This window comes from Pieris brassicae, chromosome 4, assembly GCF_905147105.1.
Source record: "Pieris brassicae chromosome 4, ilPieBrab1.1, whole genome shotgun sequence".
Lineage (NCBI taxonomy): Eukaryota > Metazoa > Arthropoda > Insecta > Lepidoptera > Pieridae > Pieris > Pieris brassicae.
In genome coordinates, this window is record NC_059668.1 from 1,705,970 (window position 1) to 1,727,797 (window position 21,828).

Sequence of the window (21,828 nt, forward strand, 5' to 3'; positions counted from 1 at the left end):
TCGATCGGAACCACTTCACGGGCAAAGGCCCCCTCAGCTTCTTGCTAACTATCACTGGCCTTGGATTTCTTTCTCTATTCACTTCTTTTCTATCTTTCTATGTTTTCAAGTTTAGACAACGTATTAATTACTTATTTCCTAATTAACTATAGCCGAAAAATTATTATTACAAGTAGGTCCTACAATTTTAAGTTACTGATAGTGAATGATAAAGATTGTGCCTACAACTGTATATTATTTATTACTGTATTATTATATTAACAAAAGAATCAATATAAATATCTCTTATATTGTTTTTTATTGTATAAGTAATAAAAAAAATAGTGCCGATACCACCTTTTTAGGTCTAGGACTCAGATTTCTGTATGTTTTATGATAATTTGTCAATCTAATAGGCAAGTAGGCGATCAGCCTCCTGTGCCTGACACGCCGTCGGTCAGTCGCGCATCGCCGACTTTAGCTAAGACAAGCCTGTTACCTCGCAAAGCTTTCCGTCATCGTTTGAGAGAATGTTAAACGCGCACATAGATAGAAACTCCATTGGTGCACAGCCATGTATGAACCTACGACCTCAGTAATGAGAGTCGCACGCTAAAGCCACTAGGCTAACACTGCTACAGACACTACTACACTGCTAGATAATCTTATTTGGAATTGTGAATAATTACTAGACATTCATAATTAATGTTGATAAGCCTTGGGTTGTCTAATAATTTTGGGCGCTTCATATCTCAAACTCAACTATTAGCTTTATCAAAACCGCGTATCTAGGGTTGAATTATGAAGACAATATGAGAATATAGTGGCGCAAAGTATACGAAAAGTATATAAACGATTTATTAAAACTTAAACATAACACTGAAATATACAGTATTAAAACATTTCTTAACCTTAGGTAGGTAATAATAATAATTAAAAATTGATAAATAGGAAATTAAAACAAATTAAAAAAGATTGAGTTTCTGCCCTGTGGCAGTGTAGCTTTGGCTGGCAGCATTTCCTCACTGTATTGCGATTTATTCGTAGAAAGAATCACCACCTCTGGGGCCATTAAAGCCCGTCCCATCTTTCCATGGATTAATGATATCCCATCCATGCCTCTAGACATTTCATTTTTACAATGTGACGCTAGTGTAATGATGGCTTCTTACAACACCAACAAGTGTTAATTCAAATTATCATTGATCATCCAGATCAGTCCACGGTATACACGGTGTAAGTAACTCTGCTCTGGTCTGTCAATTTACAAGAGTTTATAAGCAGTATTGGCCTAGTCGTGTGACTCTCGTCTCTGCCGTCGTAGATTAGAGCCCTGGACTGCCAATGGACTTTCTGACTATGTGCGCATTTAACACACAGTCGTACGGTGAAGGAAAAATCGTGAGGAAAACGGCTTGACTTGGTTGGAAACGGTAAACACAGAACAGATACAGATATATAAGGCCAAGACCTAAAAGATTGTAGCACCATTGTATTACAAGAATTTATAAAAAAAATATTATAGATTCTATTAGTTTACAAAACGTGTAGAACTGTATGGTAACGGTTGGGCTGTATAATATTTTAAAGTATAACATTATTATGTTTTAAGTATATGTGACCTCGGGAGTGAGCAATACTGCTTATTATACTCCAACATGACAAGAGACATTAAGAAATATTTGACACATGTGTTCAAAGGAACTTTAAAGCTTAAAACTTGAACTTGTCCGAACTTCTCACAGGAAAGTATTAAGTTTCACCTACTAATTTAAACTTCGTGCACATGATTAATTAATATGTGCAAACTTGTACATCCAAAGTTTGTTACGTAAAAACTCCCTCTTAAATACTTAAAGTATACTTTATTACCCGGTAATACGGTACAAATTGGTTAAAGTAAAATTTGATTTTCCTTTGCCTCTTTCTGTCGGAACTGAGTTTTTATTGTCCTTTCAAAGAACTAAGTACTTACTACACCTTGTCACACCCAGCTATTTAAACAATCTAGGGTAGTAATTTCCTGTCATTGTTAATACATTTACATTTATTAAAACGCATCAGAATTCTTTCAAGCCGTTGGAGCTTGTTGCCGCTTCTTTACAAAATCTAATAATTATTCTTTTCATTTAAGGAAGATACTAAAGTATTTTATTACATTTCCTTTTGTGATATGTCATATCCAGGTCACACTTTTTCGGTCGCAGACACAGCGGAGTGAGTAATAATGCCAATCTAACCCAATCATTAAAAGTCACTTGACTTGACAAAAGCACAAACTATGACTCCTTCAAAAATTATTTTCATCTTAAGAAGGAAGCAAAAACTTCTTACATTTCCCGTAGTTATATTATTATAAGGCTGTAGGCTATGTAACTCTCCCAGTTTAAACAATGCCTTTACAAGATTTTCATAATACAATCCAATTTTGGAAATAAAAATCTTGATTGGGACAAAAAATATCGTTAATCAAAGAAATAAATGTGGTGTTCATCCATGGTAACCTACGATAGGTATGAACAGATATGAAAACAGTGTTAAAGACAAAAATTCGATAAACATCTATAACTACTGATGGCCAAATATGGCATTTCTCTTTTATCATAACATATTGTATCTATAGAAATGCCAATGGGTCGTTTAGATAGTTTATCAAAAGCAATATTTTATGGAACTTGACTGGGGAATGGTATAAATTTTTCTTTTTTAACTTGTACGAGCATAAAATAATGTAATTTTCGACGTTTGGTCGGATATTTTGGCTTTCTAATGACATAGTACTCTTTGAAGCCACTTTATACATACCAAATACTTGGCATTGTACCAAATATACTCACTTTTGTCCGTTTTTATTATTTACTGTGTACTGCACATTCACCGCTTTTAATATTGTAGCGTAATATTAGCCTGGACAATCCAACACGAACATCGACTTCTTTATCATATTACTACTTAATACTAAGTTAACTTTATCATATTAATACTAAGTTATTTATTATAAGAGTCGTTCGAGAAATTCCCTTAGTGAAAGTCTATTTTTATAAATGTAATTCTTTAACGAAGAAGAAATAAATATACATGAAGTAAACACAAACGCCGTTTTAGTGAGTGTGAATTAAACAATATTTTTTTTAATATTAATTAAATTAAATGGTTTTTTATAATGGCAATCATTTTAAAACAACATTTTCCCTAAGTAATGCTTATCGAAAGCACTTGGCAATTAATTACACAACAATATGGCTTCTTGGCTCCATAATTTATATTTTAAGGCAATTAACGGGTTTGGAATGATTGATTCGCTATTATTTACATAATTTAATAAATTAATTAATGTCGAGCATTGTTAATACAATTATCGGAAGGTTAATTCATTAATAATAACTTAGATATACTGAATTCCAATTAGTATTCAGTAGCTAAGGCGACGTAAGACATACATAGAATCAGAAGGTAAACAAGTAATTAACTAATCAACAAAACTAGTTCACAATTTTGATATAAAATTACTTTCTTAATCTATAAGAGGTAGCTTTGTAATTCTGTTTTAAATTATTGATGAATGTTTTTAAGCTACATAATGAGGCATGTAACAGACGATATTTCGCGTCTGATTAACTGATATTTTAAGGCGAATAACCATATGACGCAACGGAGGTGGTCGGTTAATATAGAATATAAGGAATAGAAAGTAAGTGTCGACAACCAAAAGACCACAACTGTTCTTATTAAAAACGATGTATCTACAATTCGACGTTTAATCGTAAGTTTAAACATCCTTAACATATATTGTAAAACAAACAGGAAATTGTATTTCCCAGAAAACAGTTTGTATTAAACGGAAATCTCTTGATATTTCAAGACAATTCGTATTTGCTACGGGTAAGCAATTTGTCTCTGAACAGACCATAATTACATACATTTCAAATGTAAATAGGGTCAAACAGGCAACGATCCCCTGAGTCCACAGAACATGCGACGTTGCGTAAATTTATTTTTGTTTACCTTCTACCCTCGTATATCTAACATTATTCCTGTGCTATTCGATGTAGGTATAAACAAAGCCAATGGCGCTACAACCTTTTTATGTCATTTGTCAATCTGATAGTCAAGTAGGTGATCAGCCCCCTATGCCTGACACATGTCATTGACTTTTTGAGTCTTAGACAAGCCGGTTTACTCACGATGTTCTCCTTCACCGTTCGAGCGAACGTCAAATGCTCACATAGACAGAAAGTCCATTGGTGCTTAGCCGTGGATCGAACCTAGAATCACAAGGATGAGAGTCACACGCTGAAGCCACTAGACCAACATTGCCTATACTATGATACTATATATATAATATACTATATGAGAAAAAATTTCATTATTTCAGTTTCATATAAGCACACAAATTAACAATTCGATTGTATTATTGTTCGCTCGTGGTAAACCCATTCCATTGTCTCTCTGGTATGACTTTATGAATTAATTTTAATCTGTATTAACTTCAATATCAATGTTGAGATTTCGTAATTCGAAGTTTGCTCAATCTAGCATTCCTTGCGCTAAATATATTTTGAATATATCCAGAATTCAGCAATAGTCAGCAACTAGAGATTTTTAATAACGAATCATTAGAGTTTGGTATTAGTTTTGCAAAGTTTAGCAATTTATTTAAAAAAGTTCACCACATCATACTAAATCTATTGCATATTTTACAAAATATTCCATCTAAAATGTAACGATTTTGAAGTAATAACATTCACTTTTCTACATAATAGTTTGATCTATATTACAAAGCAAGTTTTCGATTTCAAACATTATTACTTTTTGACTACAGGCAATTGTAATAATAAAAAAAGGGAACGTCAGTGACTCGGGTACGGGGATATGAAGACGGGGATACAGCAGCAGTAAGTGCAGGTTGTAGTCAACATTGTAAATTATACAGGCATAAAAAGTTCATACGCAACTACTTATATTAAGATAAATATAAAATCGGAAAAGGATCAAAAAGAAAAAGTTACAAATTTATACCACCAATAAAATATGATTTAATTTTCCTTTCAAACATTTCTCGAACCGAAGACAACTTTTATGAGAAATATTAAATCTTTCTTAAATGAATTTATGAATACTAAAATGGTAATTTCGAATGCGAGAATAATTGGTGCATAAATTGATAGTTCTATTGGACGTTTATTCTTTTGACTAGTAAGCAGTTTCTGGGATGAGATTCAGAAACGAGACACCACGAACATTAGACTTAAAGCTAAATATCATTTCTGAATCTTACTCAAAGTGTTTATTCAAGTGTATAATGAGTATAATTCACTAAAACCATTAATTTACTAACACCAAGCTCACTCAAAGTTTTGACAAAATTTCACCGGTGTTATTGTAACATTTAGACGAGTTTGTTTCCCGTACCTCAATTGGATTTTTATGGGAGTCGATTCATTACGGAAGCGACCCTGTATGATTGGATAAGATTCTTCTTCTTGAAACATCCATATATCTAATATAAGTATGACTAAGTAAATGTTGAAAAGGCACTGTGTACAACACGGAGTGACAAAGCCTTTGATCGTATAATACAAATGAATATGAAATTGATTAAACGAAGTCTTAAGTATTGAGTGAGGTCCTTTAAGAAAAGAGCGTACTAATTTTAAAAGGCCGGCAACGCACTTGCGAGCCATCTGGGAATGTGAGTGTCCATGGGTATCACTTAACATCAGGTGCGTTCCTGTAATATAAAAAAAAATATGCAAAGGATTAAAACTGAAAATTAATTTATTCGCGGCTACCAGAAATTATTCCCTTTTGTTATGAAAAGTATATTCTTAGCTAACTGGAGAATTAAGTTGGTACCTTGTATGTACAGAGCCTCCATCTTTGAGTCGAGAATACGTGCAGAGGTCACGTACCAAAGAGATTTTTCCTTCAACAAATTCTTGATGCAGTGATTTGTCAATATTTGAAAAATGCTCAGCCATTTTGTGAAATGAGATTTATAACGTTTCATATTTTATTACATGCCGATAAAGGTGAAGTTAGTAAAGTATTTTTTTGTAGGTAGTTTTAACGAGTCGTCGGTATTACAAAAGAAACCGCAATTACTTTAGTACTATATACTTTGTAATTTTTGTGATGTGAGGTATTTAGTTAAATTATTATTGAGTAAGAATAAAATTTATATAATTATAGCAAACTTAGCTTCCGATTCCTGTTTCTAATAATAAAAGAATTAAACATATTGTTGCATTATTTTACAAACTCTGGTTCTCACACTGGGACATATCTGTTTTGGGTCACCACACTCCTCTGGGGTACTAGAGAAGAACGAAACCAATCTGTTTCTTTATCATTTATTTATATAGACAAGCACCAATATGTCTAAAGTATGCCAGATGCCTAACTATGTGTTTCCTTCACCGTACAAGCAAGTGTTAAATGCACGCATAGGAAGAAAAATAAATTAGTACACAGCATAAATTCAAACGCAAGACCTCTGGGTTGGCGTACGCTACAGTCACTAGACCAACACGGCTCACTGTTAATTTATGTATTGTTAATAACAAAGACGGCAGTAGTCTCCGACTCCACCGAGTTAAAGTGAGCATAAGCGTCTGAAAGAAGAGAACGTCATCTTCAACTAACTGCTGCTTCTTGAAACCTAACACAGATACGTTGTTCCAGCGTTATATTGGTGCATTGGCCCGTGGCTGATACTACGAGCTATGATATTTAATATTTTGCTGACCATGACTGTAATGTAACCTTGATTTAAAGTAAATAAATCCGCGTCAAAGATATTTATTCTAAATTATTAAAACTTTTTTGAACAGATAGGGTTGAAAGGAACACGCAAAAGGAAAGGACATGAAAGGAAACAATTCCGAGGAAGCGCGGAATTTATTAGACACTTAAACGTGTCATACACTAGTATTTTCATACCTTCGGTCAGGTCTTTAAGATTCCGAAACACGAGTGCGTTGATAGAATAAGGCAGGAGTTCTACCGTATAAATTTCCTTTTCGTGCGGTCGCAATCAAAACGAGAAAGCTCTTGAATACCAAATCTAAAGGCTACACTAGGCTGGAATCTAGATTACACGCTGGTGTATTATCAGTGTTAATGTACAGTTTTGGTACCTAGTAATCCCAAGGAAGAATTAGAATACGGATACTGAACTTCTGTTATCAGAAGTTACATAACCGGCGCTAGGGATATTACGGTTGTCGTACCAAAACTGTTAAAATAAAAATAAAAAGATTTCAAAGACGCAGTAATTTAAGATTTTTTTGGCTGCGTGACAACCCCTCTTCAGAAGAAGAAAGAAGCTTCCTTCCAAGCTTCAGCCAAATGGGCACGACAAACAATAAATTCGCTTTACTGTACTTCCTTTTGGAGTTGTGAGTAAGCTTCTGAAGTATTTCCGAACTAATTCGACTTAGGTCAAAAAAACGTAGTCATTTTAAAAAGCTGGCAACGCACTTGTGAACCTTCTGGCAATGTGTCCATGGGCGGCGGTACAACGTAAGATCAGCTGAGCCTCCCAGCCGGTTGCCCCCTGTAAAGAGTAATCACTGATTGCCACTTACTTCAAATGAATACTTTGAAAATGGTATAAAATTATTTCAGATACAGCGGTAGCTATAATATTAATAAACCGTTATGAATTTTGTACCAAATTTGCATTGGATAAACTTATGAAATGTAAATTTAAAATGTTTTGTCCCCTTTCGTCAGAATATAAACATAATTTTACAGAAAGAGACAAATGTAATTTTAGTTATTATTGTGTGGTAACACTGATACATATAGCTTTTATCAATATTTTTTTACGTTGTAATATATTTTAATACTACAAACAATTGTTTTTTTTACAAAAGTAAATGGATAATTGGCCCATAGGATCATACCTCTCTTTGAAAATTTATTCAAACTTTAAACGATGAATATCAAATGTATTTTGTAATATGACCTCGAATTAATATCACGCAACGGGAATTCCATTCCAATACCATTTCGTATGAAATTAAGATGTGAGTATGATTGAGTGCGTATTCGACCGTAATTATGGTATTTAGTATAAAGAAATACTATTCAAACAATATTCTATAGAGATGCTCTGTATTATGTATGAATACTATAAATCAATAAATAAATCGCTTATCAATAAATAGTCGATTAATTATAAAAATCCGCAATATCAATCAAAAAATGGAAAGATCTGTATTTTTAATAAACTATACTTACAATATCCCCGAGTAATATCTATATTTCATAACATCAGAATTTGTAAGCCGAGCGAAGGAAGAACTAGCCGCTAATTGGCAAACAAATATTTTTTAACGCAAACGCCAACATCTCTCCCGTTCTACGACTTTGATTTGAGAACTGGCACTAAATGTAAAATTAGAAGCATTTAATATGTATTTCTTGTTTGACGTCCATAAGTTTACATTCTGCTACCTATATGAATAAATTATTTTGATTTGATTTGAATAGGCTCGCCTGACCTTAATCGTCCATTCACACTCAAAAGGCCCACGAAAAGTGTTCAAATCTTTTTTTTAATACATACATATGTTACCCACGAAACGGGCTATCGAAAGTGAGGCAGGCGCACAGTAAGATGACAGGAGACGATGCATAGACTACAAATATTATATTATGTTAGACATACTACCTTAGTAATAAGCCCGTTAATTAAGCAGCTAATTAAATTGTAAGCCTTTTATTTAATAAGTTAATAAAAAACCGTAATTTTCTATTTGTACGACTTTCCAGGGAATGTTTCTAAAACGGCGTAAAAAATGGTGTGTATAAATAAATGTAATCTTACCACATTTATTTATACACGCCATTTTACCAAAAGGGTAGACCATAAAATTCTACTTATTGAGACCCCGAAACCTCCCTTGATTCGTCCAGTTTCAAAACTCATTTTATTTCAATTAGTATAAATACTTTATAGGATCTATGTTACATAAGAACATATATTGGACTATTTAGACTAACGCAAGATACCAAGCAATTCAAGTTGTTTACAGCCAACCTTTAGTACTAAATACCTGAAGAAGAAGTGATATAAGAACAGTGTTGGTTCCAAGTGATCTATGTGCGCAATTAACAGTATTTATTTTGTATACTATTGTCAAAAATATGAAAATACATTAATAATAATTATCTTCTTTTCAATCAAAGATTTAATTTAAACACCGTGATTTAATCAACATATATAAAATCAAAAATCAACGTGTGTCAGGCACAAGAAGGCTTAATACCTATTTGTCCATAAATAATAAAAATCAAAGAAGATGCTAGTTGTATAAGAAAGAAAATATTCTCAGATTTATATTTGGGCGTTCATAAAATATTTTATATATATAATATTAGTATATATCTAAATTGTTTGTTTGATTGAATAATAATTTGTGATAGAGGCTGTATGTTATTCAACCTAATGTTTTATAAATAAAATGCCGTTTTTCCTCTATCACCTTCAAACATATATTGCTTTACACAGTTCATAATTTATTTGGATTAACTCTTTTATATCCCTAAAAGTCCCACTGACGTATTTCCGAAGCAATTCAACCTTCAAGAAAAGAGCATACCAATACTTAATAGGCCAGCAACGCGAGATCAGCCTCCTGCCCGTTTGCCCTCTGTTCTATAAAAAAGGTTTAGTTACATATTTGTATGCAAAATATGGATTTTATTGGTCAACCTTCTTTTGGTTCATTAGTAGACTTGTAATTAATAAGTCACTTCAGTAGTCTATTAAAATTCAGCTAAGTCAGCGAAGAATGTTACAAAATTACTTCACCTTTATCTTACAAATCCTACTTCAGTAATAGACAAGGCCAGCTTATGCAATCTAGAATTGGTTCAAGAAAATTGCTTTCCTACAATATTATTAGGTATTTGAAGAAATAATATTTTATATCTTAATATCAAAGAAAATATTATACCTTGAATATTTTAAAAACTAAGAAATTGAATACATGTGTTAATTAAAACTAAACGATATCTTTTGTTTATATCGACGATATATATATGGACTATAGTCCACCATGGTATATAAAAAATCAAAGAATACACAAGGATCTTAAAGTGGAATGTGGATGCAGTCCTAAATACGGTGAAACGGTTTGTCTTAGATTACTGAAACGGGATCCATAATCATGTGAATGCTGAGGCAAACTAACTTGCAATACAACAGGAACACGACGCCTAAAGAACTAAACCTTCTGAGTTAATGAACGTAGTGTGGTGAATGTTAGTGCAAGTGCGGTATCTCGGACATACAAATATAGTATCATAACATTATAGAACTCTAAGACTGTTAATGAACATTACCTTAGTTTAAACTATTCACTATTGCAGAAACTTAGTCAAGAATATTACTTGTTAGCCATTATTATTGTAAAGGCTACAATGAGATTTAAAAAAAATGGTTACTTTTATCAGTATAATACTAAAAACGGAACTAATTTAAGTACGTACGTAAGCGTACGACCAACCAGGCACCAAACCACTTCTTATGTGGTAATTGTATTCGTGTTTCGTTTTTACAACTAACTCCTAAGCGAATTTAGAGAATTATCACTAAATAAATTCAAAGCTCTGGTTAAAACTGAATTAACCAATAAAGCTTTGTATAAATTTGACGAATATTTAAAATATCCTAATCCTTAGGATTGTTTTGCTCCAGTTTTAACGACTTGTATGACTCAAATCTTAATGATTTAAAACATCGGCGGAGAGTTTCTTGCCAGTTCTTCTTACCTTGACTTGACATACGAACTGGTGGTAAATGTAAATTTAAAATCAGTTAATATCTTTTCTGTTGATGTACAAAAGTGTATTTTACCTATATGAATAAAGTTAATTTCAGTTTGAGTTTGTAATTCATCTAGACGCACTAGATGAACTTTATTCTAGAAAACAAATTATAAATTATACATCATAAATTCTTACAAATAATTGAATACTATTGCGTACTGTATTTTGCATTGTTTATGTTAAGTTAAGTTAAGACTACATAACTAAAAACATTATCATTCATTTTAATGTAAGAACGTTGTTTGGATTATTTTTAAGTGTGGTAAGACCTAATTTGTCATATAACTCTAAATTATCATTATATTCAGCGTTAATCATACTTCAAAAGCGAATATTTAGATTCCCTGATAAGACTTGAGTGGTTAAAGTAGTCCAAATCCATATGATAATATACTACAAGAAACTCAAATAGAATTCAAAACCCACGCATCAAACGATTGTCAGGTCCTTCGTGATTTTGATGAAAGCAATTGATTCCTTTTTTTATTTAAATAAGCTTGCATGTAACATGCAACCCTCAAATTTTCCATTGTTGATAAGCGTAACATAATTCATAACTTAAGAATTTCGTGATATCAACATGCATTGTTGAATGTTAGATTAAAGTTAACCTCTTTCTGATTGCGCATTTGTATTAAGATTCTTTTGATATGAATGTGTTCAGTTTATTAACAGCATAATACTGAGCCAGGGTCAGTTACAACCAGAACACACACACATTACACACGTAAAAGTAACTTATTCCTTTTTTTTCACGACTTTTTTATTATTATTATTTTGTGTGTTTCTGTGTATGTTCTGTTAGTAATAAATGTTATGTCTATCTATAGTAAGTAGATTAGCCCCGAATTGCCTTACTCAAATGTAGAACATGTTCGTAGAATATCGTTTTTATGTATGTGTTTAAATATTTAAGTTAGAATTTAATGAGGACTTTTTTAACTACGCGTCTCATCAACTCAATGAGTTACGATGAATAACGAGACGCAAATATATATATAGAGCTCTATAATATAAAGAGTTACAGCAAATTCAGTGGGACTATCGAAGTCATAATAATTAAATACAGCGCCATCTAGTAGAAAAATTACTAGTTGAGTTAAACTATTTTAACATAAAGAAAATAAAAATAAGCAATACTAATTATACATTACGAACAATGAAGTTGAGTTGGTTTTATAGCATATTAAATAAACGAAATATTATTATAAACAGTTACGTTAATTCTATTACAAATGTTTAATATTTGCGTATTTAGTATAAAATCCTTTATTGGTTCATATTTTTTTGCAATAATTACTCTTTATTATCAAATAAAGTTAACTAAAGTCCAATTAATTAATAATTACAATAAAGTAAGTGGCGCTACAATACTATATGTGGTCGCTTTTGGGTCTGCATAATACCGGTTTCCGTACGATGTTTTTAGCTTTACTGTACACTCAACTGTTTATAATAGTCCCAATAGAAGGAAAAAATCATCGCATCGCGAGATTTGAACATATAGCACCAAAATATAAATAAAAAGGTTCCAAACTACGTTTTAAAACGAATTGGTGCTTGGTGATTTCCTAAATCATCAGAGTTACTTTCTCAGTAGGCACTTTCTTTAACTATTACATTGCATTCATTCGATATATAGCAATTATCATTTAATTATTTTGATTATATTCTATTCTTTTACGTGAGTTAATATAGAGTAAAATTAAATTTCTGTATTATTTAAGGCACCCTGTTGCCCCAGGAACCGTAAAGTTATTAGTTTGTTAGTTAAATTCAATTTCGTATTATGTTTTAAAATTGCTTTCCTTCCCGTAATAAAAAATCAGAGTGGGTTATAAAGTAACGAGTTACGTAAGCCAGCTTCTACGTAATGAGCTACCAGCATGCGGCTTCCAATAATATTTATTTAGTCTTTTTGTTGCTTCCATCTGAAAATACTTCTTCAGTATTATAATAGGTCCTTAGGAGATTGGCATTTTCTATGGGAGGAGGAGATATTTTATTTAATACAATATACTATATTGATCAAAGTATGCACTTTTGCCATCTTATAGGTAGGTCATTGATCCCTTTACTTACAAAAAACCATTCGGAAGGGAAACAAGTGAATTTTATATCAGACAACAATATCCTTGAAAGAAAATACTTTTTTAACCGAATTAAAGCTATTAGTATTATTATAAACTTATAATTATTTTACATAATTTCAAAATTTTCCGACGTTTCGCGTGCTTTACAGCGTCCGTGGACACGGTGAGCTATGTTAACAAAAGACAATACTATGAACAATATCCTTGTTCAATAATTACGGAGTTATTCCTGAGGGTCTGTTACATAAATGGCAAAATAGCCGTACATCAGCAGGTGACGGACGGGTCAGTTTCAGTCCATTAGCACCTGGATTTAAATAAAGCTGGCTTTAGAAGTATCATGAATATTTTCTGATTTAGTGAAATATTTTTTGGGCGTACATCCAAGGTGATAAACAAATATTTGTGGGTATTTTTCCCATTTCAAAATTGTTATAATACTTGTCTGACAATTGTTTGTTAACTATTAACTGTTACAAGATTTTGATAGATTTATTATAGGCAATGAATTTATAGCATCGTGCATTTATATTTGTCATTTTGGAGGATGGTTATTCATAGATAGGAAGGCTTTTAGCACGCTTGTGCCTCTCAGAATTAATTATTAAGATTTGAAATATACATGATAATTTAAATATCGAATATATTCAGCTATTACTACTACTATTAAAGTATTTCCGAAACAATTCAACTTAGGGTCCTTCTAGAAGAGGGTATCAATTCTTAAAAGGCTGGCAACGCATTCGCGAGCCCTCTGGCATTGAGAGTTACCATGGGCGATGGTAACAATTAACATCGTTTGCCTCCTGATGTAAAAAAAAGTAATTAAGAGCAAAAACCGATGTTCCAACCCCAAAGGGCCAAAAGGTTAAGATGGTTTCAAGTTAAACTTGAAACAATAACTACTTGGATTACTGAGAATCACAAAACCAGTTGATAATTAATCGTTTGACAAACAAAATTATACACAACTTTGCACCAATAGCACCGAAATAAATGTCATAGGATGATTTTTTTTATTTATATATATTTCACAACTTTTTCCCGATGGGGTAGGCAGAAGCCACGAATCTCCACTTGTTAGTTCTGACACCTCTCTCACTTCGTCCACTTTCATGACATTAACCATGCATACTCGTCAGTTGAGTGCTTTTGAATCATCCTTTCTCCAATACGTTCTGGATTTGGTTCAGGTATGTACGACAAGGCCTACCCAACCCACTTTCCCCATCCACAGTTGTTCTGTATATCCTACTTTTATACCCCTTTCATCCAGAAGATTCCATGGCCAAACCACCTGATCATTCGCCTTTGTATCCTTATCACTACGTCCACTTTTAACCAATACTGCTCAATGTTACGCAACACATTCTTCTTAACGCTCTAGGCTCTTTGCCACACCCAACATTTACTCCCGTATGTTAATGTCGGGATAAGCATTCCCCTATGAACGGCCAGTAGAGCCTCGTTCGAGATTTCTTGGCTACACAAAAGGATAGCAAAACTATCTAAATTTACTCTGTAATTAATTGTTGGCGATTAGGTTACTAAAAATAATTAAGAGGTGATGAAAAAAAATTAATGATCAGGTAGTTTGGCCATGGAATCTTCTGGATAAGAAGCGGTAAAAAAGTACAACTGTGGATGGGGAAAGTGGATTGGGTAAGCCTTGTCGCACATACCTGGACCAAATCCAGAACCTATTGGAGAAGGGATAATTCAAAAGTAATTAATAAATAATTTCATTTTAAGTATCTTCTAGCAATTAAAAAATTCCATATAAGAAAAAACATTTTAATACCCTCGTGATATGAGTTTACAACAACTATACATATTTTCAAATATACTATAGAAACTTTTTAACCAAATATCTACATTATATAATAACTGTTTATTTATTCATTTATCGTAACATAACCCCCAGAATCCTCCCTATAATTCTCGCAACGTTCTGTATGGATTATACATACAGACCATTAGTTCAAACAGACAAGAGAAAAATGGACAAACGATAGACGGTTCCAGTTAGTTCAACAGAGTGAACTGTGTCAAGCGAACTTTCTAAAGAACTGAAAGTGTTAAGAGTTCGGGCGCATTCCATATCGCTTTGTCAAAGGAAACATTCTCACAAAGAAGTATTTTACGCGTACAGTTTTTACCCCGTACATATTTCACAGAATATTAACTATGTCAGTTCTTATTGAGGACTTAATTGTCTTGTAGGCAATTCTAATAATAATCTATTACCATGTCTTGACATGTATGTTATCTTTTAATAATTATGTAATTAAATTCTAAACATTTTTATGAAACATATTCTTGGAATCTTGTCTTATGGCACATAGTTGTGACATGTGAACATCTGCCGAAAGTGGGATAATCGAGTCGGAGTATAGATTAGATTATAAAAGAAGTTGTGACACATGCGCACAGGTTTGATTAACTATGAAGTTATATAGTTACTGTAAAGTGAAGTGAAAAAAATCATAGTGAATCAAGTTATTATTGGAGTGTTTAATTTTCTACTACTACTACGAAAATGAGACTTGATAGCTTAATACATCAGTTATCTGTACCTGGACTTACGTCATCGATTTTTATTCACGATGTTTTACCTATGTAAAATCTATAGTCTATTAACATTGTCGAATTGTCTTAATACTTATTTTTCTTCTTATCCGGTACACTCTTGACAGCGATCGTGATCGCTATGTAGTAGATGTATTAGAAAGGACATATGTGATGCGGTTCAGTTAGAGGTCATCCTGCTGTACTCATTGAGTACAGCAGGAACCTCTTACAGTAGTCAGTTCAACGCGTAGGTGATCTTCCGCACGGTCTAATGCCTTCCACTGTCTTAACACTGTAATTGTGTACGTATTTTTGTGACTACATTATTGTGAATATTTAAGTCTTGACTACCAGCTATCGCGGAATATGCTTATAAGGAGAATTAACAATATCCATAGCGAATGGTCACCTGCATCATGAGCATACCCCATATACACTCCCTCACTTTTAAACTATCTCACAATACAGCCACATTAGTTATAACTTTAACGTTTAATTGTATTGAATAGTTTTTGTTTTCTTAATAGTTATTTTCCTTGTGTAGTATTTGATATTTTTTATTTATATTATGTATTCCATCTTGGCTATATGTTTAGTATAATTGCTTTTCATTAAATATAATATATGTTATCTAGTAGGAGTACGATATAAACAAATATAGTATAAGAATCCGTGGTTAGATAAAACATTGTGTTGCATCAAGCCAGTGATATGTGTTAAACGTATTTATTGCGATAAGCTTGTAAAAAAATCTTTTTCATTTTCTCTTTATTTAAATTAAATAATTTCAGCTCTGTATTTTATGGAGACCTTTATGTAAAGTTAGAATTACATTCAACCCGCTCAAAAAACAAATGTTTAGATACAATTCAAAACACATAAACATTAGGCGTACCTCTGTTTCTATATTATACATGGGATTCCGTTTCCAAAGGAAAACCACAGCAACCGCACCTGTCAAGCTCGTGCACTGAATTTTCATTGGAATATCCTCTGCTGATTGCAAACCGACGGATGACAAGAACACTAATAGCATAGCAAATATGGCAAACCTCTGAAGCTTTGTATTCCTTGAGTAATATTGAAATAGTATGTGGCATCTTCAAAATAGAGTTGCCAACACACGAAACAAGGTTAGAGCAATTAAAGACGCTGACATTGGAGAATTGTAGAAAATTAATTGATTTATCGCTTACGTTTAAAATATTTATGAATCAGAACTACGAATATCGATTTATGGTATCGGTTTTCTTTATCCCATCATCCTATCATCCCATCCAGATTGAGCTCGCTGATAAACGAGCTTTGGATATATATAGTTCCTGACAAATTGAAATCAATTATGCTTTAGTTGGAAAACTTTTAAATAAATAATTACGGACAGAATCCAAAATTTCTGACAAAATTACAACAATGTTGACTGCTGACGAATGCTATAATTTACAGTTGGTAAATTTACAAACTACTGACTAATAGTCGAAGCAATTTACGCTCCTTGCGTTTATGAGCACCTGGTATCCAGTAATTACGTTTTGGATCGATATTTAACTTTTGCTTAAGTAATATATATCTATCTATAGAAATATCGAATTCATATGTAATTTATGTAATTTTATTTATTTATAAGTAATCCTACAGCCTACATATATTATAAAAGAAAAACACTTAGACAGTATACAAAGCCAAAACAGATTACATTGTTAAATTAAAATTTACGAAACAGAAAACATACGATAATTACCTAGAATTAGATAGTAAATAGTATTAATAGATACACTAACATTAAAAATTAAATAGTACTTACTTTATATTTTAAAGAAAATATATATCGTTTCTATTGCTAAAGAAAGTCTCCTAAGCCTTCCCGCTTCCTAAAATATTTGGAAAATTCAAAAAAAAACTGTCTAATTCCACCGTTTTAACGTAAGTAATCTCTAGCATTAAATTATAGGTTAAACATAAAAAGAGACTAAAAATTTAATAAATAAACCATTATTACAGGTTTTTTATACAGTTTGTCTCTGTGCATTAGGAATGTTGGGACCCATAATTGTGTTAATTTGGTCAAACCTTCGGGTAGGCCATCGACCTCAATATGTCCTGCCAAAACTCCTCCCTATCTTGTCGAGACTACTCGGTTCTCTCCTGGCAATGTACATTTATCTTGTGGTGATCTTAAGTTGATTAAGACTTAATAGGAAAAGATTTTCGGCTCCTGTTTATTACGAGTACTACTATATAGGAAGTTATGATAATAAATTCGTGTTTATTCGATACTGATTTTTGTTTCAGATTAAAGATGTCTGTCTCTGAATTCAGACGGAAGAAGCTTCTCTACGTCTTCAACGTTTTCTTTGGTAAGTATTTCCTGAACCTACTATTAAAATATTTATTCAGAAAGATTTTATTCAAATTTGTAAGTAAATAACAAGTATTATATACTTTATGCATTATTATCGAGTATTATATACCTTATTTGAATTGAAAATATGGATCTTTATTCATATTTGTAGCAGTATACAAAAAGTTTTTACGTATTACCTTTTTGCGTACAAAATATAACAAGAATTTGCCCTATTCATACCGCCAACCCCTACGTCATCCCTAGAGGATGCACCAGTTATTTCTTAAGTCATTCGGTAGCATACCTATTTTGTATCGAAGTTAAAAAACATATTTAGCTTTCATATTCGCTGTATTACAGTTTTGATAAAAACTTTTTCCTTTATAGATGTCAATCAAAGCGGAACTATTGAGAGGAAAGATTTCGAGCTGGCGATAGAAGTGAGTCGATTTATTTTTACTATTATTATACAGTATACAACTGTATTTTACAATAAAGTAGAAGCCGTCGGCAAAACACAAAGCATGTTTTCAAATAAATAGTTGTTTCTATCAATTAATTGTTGTTTTCAATCCCACACAGAGCATTGTCAATAAATGAATTGGATGTAAGGAGGGACACAAAAATATGAAACAAGCAGTTTTGGCCTTGTGGTTTTTTTTACAAAAAAATTACAAACCCCAGCTGTATACAAATTGCCTTCCTGCCTATGTGCGTACGGTGAAGGAAAACAAAGTGAGGAAAGTGCTTGAAAAAGTCGACTGTTCACACGAGTTGTCTATAAGAAAAAACACAAGAACTTATAGGGTTATAGTGGCGTAGGGATGGAATAGAAAATGATAGCACGTTCCGCTGGATTGGTGGTTCAACGTTATTTCTAGTTCAATAAGTGTTTTCTTTTCTTTTTAACAAATCAATAAAAAATAGGGCTGAAAATGTGACCCACATTTTATGTATAGAAATAGTGTATCTATACATGTAAATTTCTATTAACAGAAAGTGTGCAGTCTCCGCGGCTGGAAGCCTAGTGATGCTAAACACTCCGAGACTCATGAAGTCATGATCAAAATTTGGGACGGACTTCGAAAACGGGCCGATTCAAACCGCGATGGTCAAGTAAGTTAAAAATTACTCTTGTTAATATTGTCCCTGTCATAAAGGTCTTGGTTAAGTACTCAGTCCTTCAATATTAAGATTATTTAATAGGTACTATATAATATATATATTTAATATGATATAAGAGCTATTTTCTCTAAAAGCTGTGTAATAACACGAGACATGTGTTAGTTATGCTCTTATACTAATTGCATTTATCAAGTCTTGAATGAGGCAAAATCTTAATTACAAATTCGGATATGGGCAGGACTACCTTATTTATAAAACTGTAATAAATGAAGGAGGACTCTGTAACCTCTTAAACAAGGATCACCTTCTAATCTTGGTTTTAATGATACCGGATTTAAATTCACGATATTTTTCTGCATTAATTCAAACGCTTACACTATTTTGATTTCTTATTGCTAGTTATAAAAAAATATATAAAAATCCCAGTGTATTTTCGGGCAACCACCTCATGTAAGATTGACACATTTCGAAAATTAAAAAGCTTTGGAAAATTCTGTTCGTAAAAGCTGTCGAAAGGCCAGCGGTCATTAATGACTTTCGTTTTTAATTGAAGCCCTTTTCAGCGCGCATTTTTAACAGTCATTCGTATTATTTAAGTTTAATTTTATAATGATGAAAAAATATGTCATAATTATGTAAGCATTTTTTGATACGAACAACAGTAAGTCGAAAAGAACGCGATTAATATAATGATTATAAATATACAGAGATAGTTTTAACACTTATAGAGTCTTAAACTATACAAAATAGTTATTTTTAGCACTGCTAAGGAAGGGTTAGAGTTTTTGGTTTCAGCAAAATTAATTAAATAATATTAATGTGTGTAGTATTGTCTTCCTAAAAAGTATTATTGCTAACTTTGTAGTATCTTCTATGATGTTTTCTTTGCGTTATCTTTTGTAAATCAGGGCTAATAATTACACATATGTAATAAAATCTAAGGATACCATTTTTTGAGCATTTTATTGTACAATATCAATACATTGTCCTCAGTCTTTGTCCTTTACTTGTTATAATTGGTGGCAATACAGTTTCTTTATACGCAATTTATTGTAACCCCAAAAATGATATTACTGACATTAAATCCGAAATTGTGACGATCTTCAAAAGGTTCTAACAAAAAGCTCTTTGCATAATCTCCCAAAACGTGCCATGAGACTCGTTGGTGACAAACGTATTTACTTTTATAGTCCATTTGTGTATATAGGACACAGACTGGAACAGAGCACGGTAGCCAGCTACCGCTTTATATGTATAAGAATATGTTGATGCCAAGAATTTCGTACAAAACATAATAATTGTTAATTATAATTGTATAGTTAATAACTATATAGTCATTTAATAATATAATTTTTTTTTCTTCCTTTAATTCTGGACTTAACAGATATAAGTATGTGAGTACAACATGTCGCAATTGTCGTAGAAAGATATTGTTAGGTCAAAAACGAATGTCACAGATGAAAATACAATAATTGTTTAATTCAGTAAAGATTCTTCATAAAACATCTCTGTTCTTAAAAAGCCATCTATAAAGACGTTTCGTCACGCCATAACAATCTCCGGCTTTTTAGATGAAAGGGTAGAATAAATCTCAAACAATATCAGCACTGTAAATCCTTTGCTGTTGAGGAAATAGGTTTTTATCAAGCCGAAGACCTAAGTAAACTCGCGTTAAGCGCTTTTTACTTTACGATGTTGCTTTATTGTTCTCGTGAAACAAAGATTCTACTGTCTTTTATTTTTATATACTCGGATCAAAGTGGCTTAACGTTTGTTCATATAAAATGTTTCTCGTAGAGAGAGAATAACAATTATACATGTCAGGGATTATGTGACAACAGAACACGATGTGTTATAATAGAATGGCAACATCACGTAATATGATCGACCGTACAGGTTGTAAATTATCAAAGAGCCAAGTCAATTTATGAGTACTGCATTCAATTGAGTTATGTCAGCGATGTCATCTTGGGGCTTTCTTCCCGAATTAGAGGTAATCAAAATGTTTTTTAGGGGTATAATAAAATACATAATAAACGTACGATTCTTTTTTTATGTAATAGGAGGCTCACCTGATCTTAAGTGATACCGCTCATGGATACACACATTGCCGGAAGGCTCACAAGAGCATTGCCGGCCTCTCAAGAATTGGTACGCTCTTTTCTTGAAGGACCGTAGGTCGAATAGGTTAGGAAATTGGGTGGGCAGCTGGTTCCACATAGGTGGTGCGTCGCAATAATTATATACAATTTCTACTAAACCCAACCCAACCAACAAACTAAACCAAATAAAAACTTCAAGCATGACTATAACTGAAATGGAGGTGTTAAAAGTTGGTGCCTATAACAGTTGGCATCACTGCGTTCAATTGCTCTGGTTTGGCGCTTGAGTCGGTCTTACGAACTGACTTATTTTAAAGTGAGATCTAAATAACAGATTTTCCATTTTATAAATAATATAACCTAATATAATTAATATATATAAAGTCCTACAAATAAAAAACTTTAACTAACCTTAAACATAATAACTAAAATTTATTATTAAAAGGAACCCTTTAGGCAAGGTTCTGAAGATACTGGCAGCAATAGCTAGACTAATTCTTTGTCCGAGGTAGCTGCCAGCTCTTCGGTCTCCTGTGATGTCGATTAACCTTTTTGCAATTTCCTTAAAAATAATATTGCTATTAGGCGTATATTATTGCTTCGAATATGTAACTATCATAAGAGAAAGAATTATTACTGAATAAATACGAAATCCAATCCAATTGGCAATCATCTCATTAATAAAAAAATGATTTATCGATGACAAACTACTTGTTGATAGTATACTTATTAGTTTTCATCTGCCAAACCTATAGGCACGAAAAATATGGTG

At 32.3% G+C, this 21,828-nt stretch overlaps 1 protein-coding gene across 1 annotated transcript in view; it reads left to right on the forward strand.

The window, feature by feature from the left end:
* LOC123708876 (calexcitin-1) overlaps positions 1-21,828 on the forward strand; it is a 42,180-nt gene that overhangs the window by 12,807 nt on the left and 7,545 nt on the right. Inside the window, exons 3-5 of the mRNA XM_045659820.1 lie at positions 17,778-17,842; positions 18,217-18,269; positions 18,826-18,945. Of these exons, the coding sequence (XP_045515776.1) occupies positions 17,785-17,842; positions 18,217-18,269; positions 18,826-18,945 (231 nt within the window). The 5' untranslated portion in view covers positions 17,778-17,784. The remainder of the gene's footprint in view (positions 1-17,777; positions 17,843-18,216; positions 18,270-18,825; positions 18,946-21,828) is intronic.